This window comes from Carassius carassius, chromosome 43 (assembly GCF_963082965.1).
Source record: "Carassius carassius chromosome 43, fCarCar2.1, whole genome shotgun sequence".
NCBI lineage: Eukaryota > Metazoa > Chordata > Actinopteri > Cypriniformes > Cyprinidae > Carassius > Carassius carassius.
Genome location: NC_081797.1, coordinates 350001 through 366168, shown reverse-complemented (window position 1 = coordinate 366168; position 16168 = coordinate 350001). Strand labels below are relative to the sequence as shown.

Below are 16168 nucleotides of genomic sequence, written 5' to 3'. Positions count from 1 at the left end.
AATTACTATTAATTAATAATATTGATAGTTCATCATCTAGCTGACTACGTCTTGTATTATTATTTTTATTTTTCTAAAATCCTGTCAAACGTGCACAAACTACTAGCTACTACTAAATATTGTAGAAACATAATTTTCTGTAAAGTTGCTTTGTAACGATTTGTATTGTAAAAAGCGCTATACAAATAAACTTGAATTGAATTGAATTGAATCTTTAGACATTTGCACTGCAAAACAACAACACTTTTTTCAGTATTTTTTGTTGTTTTGCTTGCCAGGCTGTTTCCTTGATCTTGATGAAGAGATGTCATTACACTGTTGAAGAGCCAAGAACATCCTCGAGGACCGTCACACTCAGGATAAACCTGTTCAGTCTGCTACAGATCTTTAAGAACAGATCAGTTTCCCCTGCTGCTGTTAGGACTTCACACTCACTCATGCACTGAGCTCAATGCAAAGCTCAATCACTTTTCTGGCCACATTACTCTACTGCAGTCACTTTCCAGTCTCTTTCTCTGTTTATACTGTTGTTTTTACAATATGCAGAATATCAGTATGATCAGCTGGTCACTTTATCAGGACTATAACAAATGCACTAAATGTGATCCTGGACCAGATTTTTGAATCTGAGATGTATACATCATCTGAAGCTGAATAAATCATCTCTCCATTGATGTGTGGTTTGTTCGGAGGACAATATCTGTCTGAGATACAACTATCTGAAAATCTGGAATCTGAGGGAGCAAAAAAATCTAAATATGGAGAAAATCATCTTTAAAGTTGTTCAAATTAAGCTCTTAGAAATGCATATTACTAATCAAAAATGAAGTTTTGATATATTTACAGTAGGAAACTTATACAATATCTTCATGGAACATGATCTTTACTTAATATCCTAATGATTTTCGGCATAAAAGAAAAATCAGTGACTTTGATCCATACAATGTAATGTTGAGTTATTGCTACAAATACACCTGTGCTACTGATGACTGCTCCAGGGACACAAATGCTGCATGTCAAGGTACAATATATATCTTCTGACAAATCACTGCTGACACTTATTCCACTTCACGCTCTAGTTTCTGTTACTGTCTGATATCAGAGCTCTGTCAAAGCTCTCTGGACTCAGATTGAACAGTGTGCAATATTATAACTGTTGTTGTTGTATACTTTTATAATTGTACTGTAGAGTCCAGTCCTATTTATTGTCTGTGGTTATGAGCAGTGCTCCTCATTTGGTTGGAAACAGAAAAATACAAAATACAATGACAATAAAGGCCTTCAATTGATTTGAATTCAGTATATGTGGCTGTGTTTTCTCCAGCAGACACTGGGTGGCGCTGTTCTCACACTCACTCTAATGATCTATGGGTATAGCAAGATCTTTTCATATTTAAAACAGACCAGTATCTATATACATGCTACCAGAACTTATTGTTTTTAGACACTAAAATCTGTTTGATTAGCTACTAGTGCTTGTTCTTTAGTATCCTTTTTAAAGATACTAGCACTTATTCTTTAGATTCTACATTCTTGTTAATTAGATACCAGTACTTCTGCAGCATAACTTCCTGAGGCTGAACGGCTCTAAACCGGATTGGTACAGTGGTGGCTTCTCAAAAGGCACATCAGATTAGTTTTCATTGTTGAATCCAGCATGGCATTTCCCACTTCATGATAACATTAGAAGCACATGTAAAACATATTCTAAAACCGCTTCCTATCATCTTAGGAACATTGCTCAACTCGGTCCTCTTCTCACTTTTGCTGATGCAGAAAAGCTTGTACATGCCTTTGTTATGACTAGGCTGGATTATTGCCCCGGTCTCCAGCCTTGCAGCTAAATCTCTGTGTTTCTGACTGCAGTTGAGCAGGCAACACATTCTATTCAACTGATGGTAATTGATCTCATAATAGCGGGTGAAGTAAGAACATGATGCAAAATGCGAATTGCTTCAGTTGTAGCTCGATCCCTGTCCATCATTGCAAATGCGGTATATAGACAGGTTACTTCTTTTCACCCTTAAACAACTTCCTTTTACACTGAAATGCCTTCCATTTATGAAATTTGAATTTACCACATATGAAATCACTTGCATATATATATGTATGTACACAACTTAAACATAAGTCTTTCTTACCTGAACTGTATACGTAAAAAAAAAAAATGTTTTATATGCATGCGTGAGTTTATATGTATAATCGAGTGTCTGTAGCCGTATACATGCACCAAGTTTATATGTATACCCAAGTTATTCACAAATGTGTATGCATTCATTGCTAACATAATATTTTTATTATATTACTACCAGAATTGTTCCTTTTGATCCCAAATCATTGAATATTTTCCTGTTTAATAGTTTATCAAACTTGCTGAGAATACAAGGAGAGCAGTCGATGCAGATAAGATCTTGAAAACCTGAACAACATATTTCATTTAGTTTATTTTAATTATAAAGCACAATAAACTCAATCCTAATGATCTGAGTGCTCTGTTAGGTTTATATTCAGTGAGCATATCTGCAATATATTTCGGTCCTAGGTCATTTAGTGACTTATATACGAGTAAAAGTACTTTAAAATCAATCCTAAATGTAACTGGAAGCCAGTGTAAGGACCTGAGGACTGGTGTGATACGCTCAGATTTTCTGGTTCTAGTCAGAATCCTGGCAGCAGTGTTCTGGATGAGCTGCAGCTGTCTAAAGGTCTTTTTGGGAAGGCCGGTGAGGAGCCCATTACAATAGTCCACCCTGCTGGTGATAAAGGCATGAACTAGTTTCTCCAAGTCTTGGCTGGAAACAAAACATCTAATTCTTGCAATGTTTTTTAAATGATAGTATGCTGATTTAGTTACTGCTTTGACATGACTACTGAAACTAAGGTCTGTCTCCAGAATCACACCAAGATTCCTGACTTGATTTTTAGTTGTTTGATCCCTAGAGTCAAGGTATGCATTCACCTTGAGAACTTCATCTTTGTTTCCAAATGCAATGACTTCAGTTTTTTCCTTGTTTAACTGAAGAAAGTTCTGGCACATCCAACTATTAATTTCATCAATGCATCGGCAGAGGGAGTCAATGGGGCTGTAGTCATGTGGAGATAAGGCTAGGTAAATATGGGTATCATCAGCATAGCTGTGATAGAGAAATTGGGTCTTTCTCATTATTTGACTTAGTGGAAGCATATACAGGCTAAACAAGAGCGGTGCAAGAATTGACCCTTGTGGGACTCCGCATGCCATGGACGTCCACTTAGACTTATGCTCTCCTAGACTCACATAATAACCTCTCCCTTCTAAGTATGACCTGAACCATTTGAGTACCATCCCAGAAAGCCCGACCCAGTTTCCCAGTCTCTCTAGTAGTATGTTATGATCGACAGTGTCAAACGCAGCACTGAGATCTAGCAATACCAGCACCGATATTTTGCCAGAGTCACAATTTAAGCGAATATCATTTATTATCTTAATGAGTGCTGTCTCTGTGCTGTGATGCGGTCGGAAACCAGATTGAAAATTGTCCAGGTATCCATTTGAGTATTTGTTCAGCTGTTTAAAAACTACCTTTTCTATAATTTTGCCTATAAAAGGAAGATTAGATATTGGTCTAAAATTGCTCAAAATTGTGTTATCAAGACTGCTCTTTTTCAGGAGGGGCTTAACAACTGCAGTTTTTAAGGAGTTTGGAAATGTCCCAGTGAGGCGTTCACCACTTCTAAAAGATCTGCTTCTAAACAATAAAGCACACTTTTGAAAAAAAGATGTGGTAAGTGTGTCAAGATAGCAGGTTGATAAATTTAGGTGCTGCACTATGTCTTCCAGAATTTTGCTATCAATTGTTTCAAAAATCGACATAGTATCTTTTTGATATTGTGGCCGAATCTGTCTGACCTCTGCATTACTTGAGGATGTGCTAATCGCCTTCCTGATATTGATGATCTTCTCAGAAAAGAAGGATGCAAACTCATTGCATTTGCTGTCTGAGAGCATTTCACTGGGAATCTGACTTGGGGGGTTTGTCAGTCTCTCAACAGTGGCAAAAAGAGTACGAGTGTTATTTAAGTTACTGTTTATAAGGTTTGAGAAGAAATTCTGTCTAGCTGTGGCTAGTTTCACATTAAAAGCATGAAGGCTGTCTTTATAGATGCTATAATGAATTTCAAGTTTTGTCTTCCGCCACATCCGCTCGGCTTTTCTGCATTGTCTTTTCATAGTCTAAACTGCTGTTGATCTTCTCCAAACTGATTTCTGTCTGTTTGTTTTCTTACTGACTATTATTGGAGCAATATCATCAATAACATTCTTAACTTTTGAGTTGAATGAATCAAGGAGAGTATCAACAGAGTCTGCAGAAATGCTTGGTGTTAAAGATATAGCCTCCATAAACAATACACTTCTCGTTTATGCATCTCCTTCTGACAGAGACCGATCTAGATTCAGTGGTAGCAGACATCAAAATATCAAAGAAAATACAGAAGTGATCAGATAGTGCTACGTCCTTAATAACAATGGATGAAATGTTTAGACCCCTACTGATGATTAAGTCTAGAGTGTGTCCACCTTTGTGTGTGGGTCCATGCACATGCTGAATCTAGTCAAAAGTGTTTAGAACCGTTAACATTTCTTCTGTAGTTTTGTTTTATGCATTATCTATGTGAATATTAAAATCCCCTGTAATAGCAAAACAGTCAAACTCTGAGGAAATCATTGATAACATTTCTGTGACCTCTTCAACAAAGGCTGGAGAGTATTTTGGAGGCCTGTAAATAATAATAAACAGAAAGTGTGGAGCACCTTTCAGCACAATCCCTAGATATTCAAAAGACAAGTACTGACCAAATGACACTTGCTTGCATTGATAGACATCTTTCAAATATAGCAGCTACACCCCCACCTCTCCTAACAGTCCTGCAGACACTCATGTAAGTGAAGTTAGGAGGGGCTGCTTTTATTTAGGATTGTTGTACTGCAGCTGTCTTCTAGCCATGTTTCATTTAGAACCATAAAATCCAGATTGTTTGTGGTTATAAAGTCAATGATTAGGAATGATTTATTTTTTTAGTGAGCGAATGTTTAAAAGTGCCAACTTGATAGCAGTGCTTTGTGTTTTTCTTCTTAGCTTTTTATTGTTATTATTATTATTTTAATATTTTTAAATTATATATTATTATATATATTATTAGCATAAATAAGCTTGATGAAATGCTCAATTATTGTAGGCTAACTGTGAAAGTGTCATGATCTGGTCATTGAACTTCCGTTTATTCACCACCAGAGGTCATCATCTACAACTACTACATTTCCCATGCTCCATTGCACCAATCACATTCACCTGACAACAATCCCACCATGTACCTGTTAACTATCACACACAGCTGCCACCAATTAAAAACACACACAGCACAATCATCAGACACACTTTATAAGCATTGGGCTTCCCCTCACACACTGCCGAGTATTGTTCTGCACATATCCTTCTCCTAGCTATAGCAAGCCATTCCCTGTTTGTTTTCATAGTCTTGTTTCGGTTTCTGGTTTTCATAGTCTTGTTTCAGTTTATATTTTTCTTAGTCTTATCTCAGTTTATAGTATTCAGTTTAGTCTTTTTCCTGCCTTGCCCTGTTTCTCATATTTTGACCCTTTGGTCTGGATTCTGGATTACCCCTCTTGGTTAGCCCTCTGAATATTTTTCGTCCAACGAAGACCCACGCTTGCCCTAGGAATATTCTTTGTCTTGCCCTCCAGTGCTGTCAGTGGTATCAACCTATGAACCCTTGTCCTGTCACGGCAATGGAGGCAGTCTATGATCTTCCCTTCTGTTCTGTAATGGGATTTTAACCATTTTTTGGTACATGATATATTCCTACATGCTTACATTCACTTTGGTTGTTTAATCCAAATCCAAAATACCAAGATATAGACTACCATATACCACAAATCAGACAAAAAATGGAGAGATATGAGTTTTTCCTCATATCGCCAAGCCCTATGCAGAGGTGTACTGGAGTTTTTCCTTTTTTTTTTTTAAATAGCATAAAAACAACTAAATAGCACAAATAAATAGATAAACAGGTATACGGTAAACTGTTTACTCCAAACACTTTTTGCACAGTGGGTGAAGCTGTAGTCTGCTGACTGGTCAGTTTGAATGTCTCACATCTGGGTTTCAGTCACATGGTCAAGGAAGGGATAAAAGAAGACTGTAAATGTTTCTCAGTGGTTTTCAACCTGTGGGCCAAGGTGGTTTGCGATGGTATTGCAGGTGGGCCGCCAATTACTATTATAAGAAATAATAATATTGTTCATATATGTTAAAATGTCTAAGTCATAACATAATAAGATCATTTCATATATATAATTAAATAAGAAAATAAAATAATATTAAACTGTATCTATGCTTCCACTATTTGAACTTGTTGATTGGTTTAAGAATAAACCGCCAATTTATCTTAGATATTTTTGCTGCATATGCTACAGAACAGCAGCAGTTGTACCAAGCGGTGCCAGCCTGAGTTATTTTCTGTTCATTGCCAGTTTTTTCAGTAAAGACAGTTAACAATCTAGCTTCTGAGTACTAAGTTATAAACCCAACAATAGCAGGGTCAGTGAATTATTTTGCAGTGGGTCGCGCAAACATACAGTATGTGTTGGGTTGTGTGGGCCACGAGCTGAAAAAGGTTGGGAACCTCTGCTCTAGGCTTTTCTCTCTTCTGTCTTTTCTTTGCTGACTCTTTCCTTTGCTGGAGCTCTCTTCTCTGGGCCTTGCCCTCTCTCCCTCTATTTCTCCCTCTCTCTATCTCCCCCTCTCTCTTTCCTTCTCAGGTAATATTTTACATGTTGGGTACAATTATCTATATCTTTTACCATCCTTCATCTTTTTTCTAACAAATTCAAGTGTAACCATAACAAAATATTGTTATTAAACCATTTCAATTATTAATTATGTGCTAGTCTTGATTCACTATTAACTTTGAAGTGATTCCTATTGCAATACAATATAGTAACTTAATAGCAATGCTCTCCCATATATTTAGCTATTGTAACTGCACTTATTTCCATTGTTGGTATAAGTGGCAGTGGGTGGTAACAGACTACAAATGTACAGTTTTATAAACCACCCTTTACAGAAGTAACTGGCACAACACTGATCATAATTCCTTGTTTACGTTTGAGTTCTTCAGGGACAGAATTGATTGTGTGTTTTATGGAACAACTCATGGTCAGAAACTTCGTCTTGGTGGTAAATAAACGTCAAGAGTAGGGCATTCCACAGTGTAGGGGCTACAGCCTCAAAAGACAGATCTCCCCTGGTTTTATAACAAGTCTTTGGAACAGTTAAAAGCCTTTGGCCTGTTGTTCGAAGGGCACGACTTGGGGAATATGTGCATAACAAGGGGTCTGACCGTGTAAAGCTCTAAAAGATCCTAGGCATGGGGTGTTATGGGAAATGGAGTATGTAAAACAATGGCAAAGGTCTGGGATGGGATGGAGTGCACTCTAGAGAAGCTTGTGAACATCCTGACAATATCCCCCCGTCCCGGCTTCCAGACGTGAATATTGTAATAAAATCATATTAATAGGCCTATGAAAAATGTATTCTAAATTTTTTGTTTATAATATAGATTTATGCCTATAATATTAAATTAAATGTCTAATACTTTACTCTACTAATACCTTTGCCGTGATATAATTTTTTTGGATAAATCATTTACACACAGTTATTTAAAACCTAAAGCTCTTATTTCATTAGTTCTTATGTACATTTGTATACAAGATTGAAAGTAATTATCAGAAAGATGTTAAAAAACATGAAAGCAAGATTGAAACGCAACATTTGTGTTTGTGAATACAGTATTACTCAGTACATAAGAACAGAAGTACCTCAGTCATGTGTTTATAGACCTGTTCTTAGGCATGATTGGTTAGTGTTCAGTTAAACAATGAGTGTTTGCGCGTGGCTGTGGTTGAAAAAGGAAATTCAAGGTGCTTCCTGTTAGACTAGCGTGTGGTTCTGCTGTTGGGTTGGCAGCTTTCAGAAATTGAGCTGAGGCTCTTTTTGATTTGATTTATGAAACTTTATTTTTATATTTATTATTGATTTATTTTATGAAAAGGCAAAAATAATACATATTTATAAACAAATGACTGTATGAGCTATGTTATGACATTATGCATTATGCGCATAACTGCCAACCCAATCTTCTGTTCATTTTCAGGCATGTCACGCACACATATCCTGTAAGCTGAGGTATGTCCTACATCCTGTTTGAACAAAAAGGAGGTGCACTGATTAGAAATAATGTCTTAGTTTTGTTTTTAACAACATGGGGGGGGGGGGTAATTACATGTAATGCAAGATTTAATGTTGCTTTTTTTGTAGATTAGTACTCAGGGTCTGATATTCCTGTTATACAGTATTTTAGAGTAAACAATACGGATGCAATACTGTACATTAAGCCCAGTGTTCAATAAATAACTTTAACCGGTTTTGGGTTTGATTCTGATGGTTTGGCACTCATAACTTTTTATTTTTATATACTTTGCCTATTATATGGCCTAAACAAAAAAAATCTCTTAATGGCTTACAGCTAATCCAGAAATCAGCTGCTTGTGTATTTCAGCTGCTAAACTCGGGAACAAACTTCCTCAAAACCTCCGTGCTGTCTTCTCACTCCAGACCTTTAAAACTCAGTTATTTACAATACGTTCTTAAATTGATTATCTGCATCATTTTTCAATTCCATGCTTGCTTGCTTTACTAATGTGGAATGTAAGATGATCTCTATCTGCTTTATTTGTTTGAGCTTGTGACTTTATATTACTATTTGTATTTTGTTCATGTTTTCTATCAGCATTATGTAAAGCATCTTTGGGTTTTTAATAGGTGTTATGTCAATAAAACCTTATATTATTATTATATTAGAATATATTAATAAGCAGCATGAGGAGGAAAAGTGTGATGATTTCCCCAAGGGGATAAATAACTGACTTACTGACTGATTTAGATTGTAGTCTCAAGATACAACTGATATATGAGATTCTTGAGACACAGACAAAAGATAGGGTAAGCTTCTGTAATAGTATAATCTGGTCCATGGAAGTCTCTGTTTATATACTGATGATGGTGGGGAAGATCATAATCTGCAACCATAAAAGAGAAAAGGCAGTACACACTCCAAGTGTCAAGCTGTGATTGGCCAGAGCTAATAATTATGCATGAATGACAATAGTCTCCCTGGTACCACCTTTTATCTGACACTTTCATTTCTGATGAATAAAACTCATTCATCTGTATCTTGAGTGGTCTGAGGGTGAGTACATTTTCAGCAATTTGTTGGGTGAGCTAATCTTTCAAATGTATTATCTCTACACTTAAATAAAAGGAAATCTTAGAGATGCACACAGAAAACATAAACAACCATTTTCTCAATATATACTCATTTACCTTACAGACCTGAATCCTGTTTGAGGATTTTTGAATCCTTTTTGAGAAAAATTGTGTTCTCTTTGCTTCACTTTATGTGTTTTTCTCCCCCCCCCCCCCCTGAAATCTGTACCTATTATTTTGGTGGTCTAAAATTCAGTATGAGATAACTATAATTATTTAGTGCAATATGAAGTCAATTGTAAAAATATATAAATATATGCAACTTACATTGCAACATTGTTTTTCTAAGATTTTTTTTTTTATTAGGGCCCAAGCCCCAAAGGGGGCAAAATTACCCCCTCAAGGCTTTTGGCGCCCTTATCATGCTCAAAAACCCAGAATTGGCACACACCTTGGCACACAGGCGTGGCACATGGGCTCTACAGTGCCCTCTTACAAAACTCTTAAACCCTTACAGCTAATCCAGAACTCAGATGCATGTGTGGAACCTTTGTGCTGTCTCTTCACTCCAAACCTTTAAAACTGATCTCAAACTCAATTATTTACAGTAGTTTTTGTTAAGTGATTGTATTTCACAAATGCTTATAGATCATTAAACGTTTTGGTAACACTTTAAGTGGGTGAAGTTGTGGCCTAATGGTGAGAGAGTGTGATTCCTAACCATAAAATTGCGCACCATAAATGATGCCCACTGCTCTGGGTGTGTGTGTGTGTGTGTGTGTGTGTGTGTGTTCACTGCTGTGTGTGTGCACTTTGGATGGGTTAAATGCAGAGCACCAATTCTGAGTATGGGTCACCATGCTTGGCTGTATGTCACGTCACTTTACAATAAGTTCTCATTTGTTAACATTAATTAAAGCATTAACTAACATTAAACAACATAAAAATGTTCATGTTAATTCTGTACATTATTACAATTTAAAGTTACTAATATTAATGTATTAGTTTTTAACTTAATATTAACTAGCATTAATACACTTTTTCATGTTATTTAATATAGTTAATGTTAAAAACTGAAACCTTACTGTTAAGTGTTAGCAAAGTTTTATATATTGTTCCAGTTTTGTGTGTCTGTGTTTCAATATCTTGATGTTATAGTGTAACCCTTAACACCAGACAGCCAGAGCTGTGCTGTAAATCCATGTCCCCATGTCGCACCGTTTTCCTGATGCCACCAGGGTGGTGTTTGCACTGATGGCTTGGGCCCATCAATGCTTCTTGCAGCCATATTTTTTCTTCTACTTCCCCAAAACTAAGAAAATTTTTGAAGGGCCTAAGCATGTTCGAAAACTCATGAAACTTTGCACACATGCCAGAAGTGGCAGAAAATGTACATCTAATATAGGATACATGAACAGAAATACACACATAACACACATTTAACACACCAATACTCCAAAAAAAGTATCTTGGAGCAAAATCCCAAATCCAACAGGAATCTTTGGAATTTTGAGGTATTGTATTTTAACAACTCCTCCTAGAGATTGAATCAGATCAATGCCAAATTTGGTAAGTATAACCTAAAGCCCTTTGAGATGTTCAATTTTGAAGATATTGAGTTTTCGTTGAAGGGCGTGTCCGTGGTGGCCTGACAAATTTCAATGTTTCGCCATGAAACAGGAAGTTGCTATAACTCAGGCATACAATATCTGTTCTGCCCCAAACTTTACATATTTAATAGGACTCCTAACCTGAAGAGACCTACATTTGCATATTCAGCTATAGTCATAGCGACACCTCCTGGCAACAGGAAGTGACATGTTTCGTCTGTAACAAACTCCTCCAAGAGATTTAATGACATCTAGTTCTAGTTGTAGTTCTTTTATTTATACCAAGATTTTTAACACACTTTGATTCAAAAACTGCCAGGCTATCCAAGGTTGAGATGTTAAATCTGAAATTGTCAGATGGGCCAATGATAATAACCTCAGTCTTTGAGTCATTTAAGGTTAAAACGACATAAGCATTACATTTGGACAGTCTAATCTAATCTAATAAATAGAGAGGTTCTTGAGTTTTTGCTAAAGTTCAATGTTTCGCCTTGGAAAAGGAAGTTGTTGTAACTCAGTCATTAAATACCCAATCAGCTACAAACTTCACATGTTTGATAAGAGTCCTGGCCTGAAGACATCTAAAGGCCAATATTCAGCTATAGTTATAGCACCACCTGCTGGCAGCAAGAAGTTTGGCACGTATAAATGACTTTGCCATATTCCTCCTATATTTGCCATTCTAAAAGACATTTAATTCTGTCTGTGTCTAATGGCATTTATATTCTTATGTTTACTTGCATTTGCATAATGGGTGTGATACACTATAAATTCAGTCTTAAATACTGACAAACCATTTTATTTTTCAGCATCACCACAAGCAGTCTTTTTGGGTGACATCAAAAAGCATGGACATTATCAAGGACATATTCTTGAAACGTTTTATTGTTTTCTTTCTCACATTCAGGAAAATGACCAGTTCAGGTTTCCATTCTCCATATCAAAGTGATGATGACGATAGTGATAGCTCTCAGAAAGGTTTTCTTGAAAGGTTAGTACACAGTATATAATATAAGATATTTTATATACATAATATAAAAATGTTTATGCTTTTAGAAGCTTGACTTATTTCTTGCTATAAGAAAATTTACATTTATATACAACCCGAATTCCGGAAAAGTTGGGACGTTTTTTTAAATTTTAATAAAATGAAAACTCAAAGACTTTCAAATCACATGAGCCAATATTTTATTCACAATAGAACATAGATAACATAGCAAATGTTTAAACTGAGAAAGTTTACAATTTTATGCACAAAATGAGCTAATTTCAATTTTGATTTCTGCTACAGGTCTCAAAATAGTTGGGACGGGGCATGTTTACCATGGTGTAGCATCTCCTTTTCTTTCCAAAACAGTTTGAAGACGTCTGGGCATTGAGGCTATGAGTTGCTGGAGTTTTGCTGTTGGAATTTGGTCCCATTCTTGCCTTATATAGATTTCCAGCTGCTGAAGAGTTCGTGGTCGTCTTTGACGTATTTTTCGTTTAATGATGCGCCAAATGTTCTCTATAGGTGAAAGATCTGGACTGCAGGCAGGCCAGGTTAGCACCCGGACTCTTCTACGACGAAGCCATGCTGTTGTTATAGCTGCAGTATGTGGTTTTGCATTGTCCTGCTGAAATAAACAAGGCCTTCCCTGAAATAGACGTTGTTTGGAGGGAAGCATATGTTGCTCTAAAACCTTTATATACCTTTCAGCATTCACAGAGCCTTCCAAAACATGCAAGCTGCCCATACCGTATGCACTTATGCACCCCCATACCATCAGAGATGCTGGCTTTTGAACTGAACGCTGATAACATGCTGGAAGGTCTCCCTCCTCTTTAGCCCGGAGGACACGGCGTCCGTGATTTCCAACAAGAATGTCAAATTTGGACTCGTCTGACCATAAAACACTATTCCATTTTGAAATAGTCCATTTTAAATGAGCCTTGGCCCACAGGACACGACGGCGCTTCTGGACCATGTTCACATATGGCTTCCTTTTTGCATGATAGAGCTTTAGTTGGCATCTGCTGATGGCACGGCGGATTGTGTTTACCGACAGTGGTTTCTGAAAGTATTCCTGGGCCCATTTAGTAATGTCATTGACACAATCATGCCGATGAGTGATGCAGTGTCGTCTGAGAGCCCGAAGACCACGGGCATCCAATAAAGGTCTCCGGCCTTGTCCCTTACGCACAGAGATTTCTCCAGTTTCTCTGAATCTTTTGATGATGTTATGCACTGTAGATGATGAGATTTGCAAAGCCTTTGCAATTTGACGTTGAGGAACATTGTTTTTAAAGTTTTCCACAATTTTTTTACGCAGTCTTTCGCAGATTGGAGAGCCTCTGTCCATCTTTACTTCTGAGAGACTCTGCTTCTCTAAGACAAAGGTTTTATAGCTAATCATGTTACAGACCTGATATCAATTAACTTAATTAATCACTAGATGTTCTCCCAGCTGAATCTTTTCAAAACTGCTTGCTTTTTTAGCCATTTGTTGCCCCCGTGCCAACTTTTTTGAGACCTGTAGCAGGCATTAAATTTTAAATGAGCTAATTAAGTGGATAAAAGTGTAAAATTTCTCAGTTCAAACATTTGCTACGTTATCTATGTTCTATTGTGAATAAAATATTGGCTCATGTGATTTGAAATTCCTTTAGTTTTCATTTTATTAAAATTTAAAAAATGTCCCAACTTTTCCGGAATTCAGGTTGTATAAGACCAGGCAACTATCATATAAGCATATGAGCATATAATAGTATAATGGTAATAGTAGTAAATAAAACCGAAGTGGAGCCAGAGCGACACAGGACCAAGGTGGACTGGACTGAAGAGCCACAGTGGAGAGAAGGGAGTTAGGAGACATGGTGGAGCTGATGGGTCGACGGGCCAAGACAGATCCGGGTCTCGGAGGCTGGAGGTGGAGACTGGCAATCCTCTGAGCATGATGGAGATGGAGACTAACAGAACCGGAATCCACTCCACAGATGTAAAGCTGAGGATGAGCAGAGGTTCAGTTCAACACTGAGACAAACAGACAGTTCCAAGCAGACAAATAGTTCAAACAGACCTCCATGGTCAGTCAGGCAGGACAGGCAGAGAGTTCAGACAATGAAGGAAGAAGTACCTCAGAATAAAAGTCCTGTCTTAGCTCACCCTCAGCAGTGGTGCAGTGGGTGGAGTTTCCTCTGTGCCCTCGCACGTCACCATCTCATCCACCGTAGTGTTCATTGGTGACTGCTCTCGCACCAGGGGCCTGTACCATGATGGTAGCTGAACCAATTCAGAGTTACAAGATCAGTTTTGAGTTGACAAAACCAAACCTCTCCAATCCGGCTCTGTTGGTACCATGAGGCTGATCATCAACTTTCTTTGTCAGCTCAGGCTTTGATCCTGAGTTTGTGGAGCGCGTGCACATGAATGTGTGACATCACTGGCGAACAGCCAATCACGAGCCTTGCAACACAGAGCAGGTTTGATTTACTTCTCGCGAGAGACCCAGCGAGATTCACCAAAACTAAAGGTTAAAGGTTATGCTAAAGGTTGAGAGACAAGAATATGACAAATTAAAACATAATATGAAAAATGAAATAAAAAATCTTGTGTAAAATAAAAGTGCAGTCAGAAGAGAAACTTGTTAACTTAGTTTATACATTTGAAAATATTATAGTGAGAGATATTTGAACATGTAAGGTCAGACTTTTTTTTTTAAACAGTGCAATCTTTTGATATTACAACTTATTTATAATACATGATCTGTATACTTTCATATTTATTTAAAATAAATGATTTATAATAACTGTTAAACTAAAATTGCTTCTGTGTAAAAGATAAATAATTACAATAATAATAATAATATGAATCACAATAATTATATAAATCATAGAATGGTAATTATCATTAAAGCCAAACTTCATCTATATATATAGACATGTGTCACTTCTCTCACATCTGATTGGTCCAGCTTCAGTTTGGGATCTCTAACCCAGAACATAACCTGCCCCGGAGCAGGATAGCTGTGGAGTATCTACAGGACTCCACTAAAGTGGCTAATTCCCCCTGCTAAGCACAGAGCAGGGTGATGGCAGTGAAATTATCCATAACAAACACAACTACAACAAACAAGGTAAATAATGCTGCTAATATGCTTTTACTCTTAAAGGTCAGCTAGTCTGTCACGCCTACGTGCTGGAATGAAGACAGAGAGTGCACAGCGAAGAAGGTAATCTTAATTCTTTCAATAATTTCAAAAGAATGAAGCAAACACACACATAGGGCTAACCGAATACAATAGCCTACAAATACCAGAACAGAGAGGAGAACTTAAGTAGGGTGACTAACGAGGGATGGACAGATTAACTGAATAACAGGAGAAGAAACTAGGTCAAAGAACAAACTAAGACCCTGTCCACATGATCTATGTGTGGATAGACAGTTTTTCTATGTGGTTTGGCCATTCGTCTCATTTATAAAATGTATTAAACTCATTTATAAAAATACCCATGCACGTGTGGACTAGGCCTTAATCTGTAGATGGATTCTGTTGTTATTGATTCAATCTTTGTGGACATCTTCCAAAAGTTAAGTATGAGCCACAAAAGCACAGTGCAATAATACATGTTTATTTTGTTGCTGTTACCATGACAGTATTTAAGATATTAAGAATAAGTCACACTAATAACCACACAGATTAGACTCATCTATGTGTTTGGTCTCCTTCAATGAGCAAACGACTGAAGTTCAAAATCAGCCATTGGACGACGAAGTTACAACACACATTTTGAGATCAATGTCTTTAGATCATATTGACTAAGTTTTATGGTGACTGGATGAAAAACCCAGGATGAGAATATCAAAATTTCACAATTGTTTTACAGTGCAGTTTTAAAATCGACCTAATGTAATGGTTGAAAAAGGCTATTTTTCAATGCTCAGTAAATGATCCACATGACACAGGTTAATGTTTAAGAGTTTTATGCTGCTTTCTTTGCGGAGCATTACAACTTCTCACACAGGCAGAAAGATCATGATACAGCACGATACAGATAAGTAAGATATTGCATCAGTCAAACGTGAATTTAAAACACAGTAAACAAATAAAAGAGAAACTATGTATGTAAGGCCAAACACTGAAAGAAATACAATACAATTTGTGATTTTTTTCCTTTACATGAAGTATGTACATCTATCTTTACAGACAGAAAATGAGGGGAGAGGTTCACAGTCATTTAGACGAGAGCATT

The 16168-nt window shown here is 36.9% G+C and overlaps 1 protein-coding gene across 2 annotated transcripts in view; it reads left to right on the top strand.

Annotated features, from left to right (window-relative positions):
* Positions 1-16046: 16046 nt before the first annotated feature.
* The window catches only part of LOC132125163 (interferon-induced GTP-binding protein Mx3-like), an 11718-nt gene continuing 11596 nt past the window's right edge, over positions 16047-16168 (top strand). For both annotated transcript variants that reach the window (XM_059536419.1, XM_059536418.1), the window contains exon 1: positions 16047-16168. This exon is cut by the window's right edge and continues 151 nt beyond it. In XM_059536419.1, coding sequence (XP_059392402.1) covers positions 16103-16168 — 66 coding nt within the window. In that variant the 5' untranslated portion in view covers positions 16047-16102.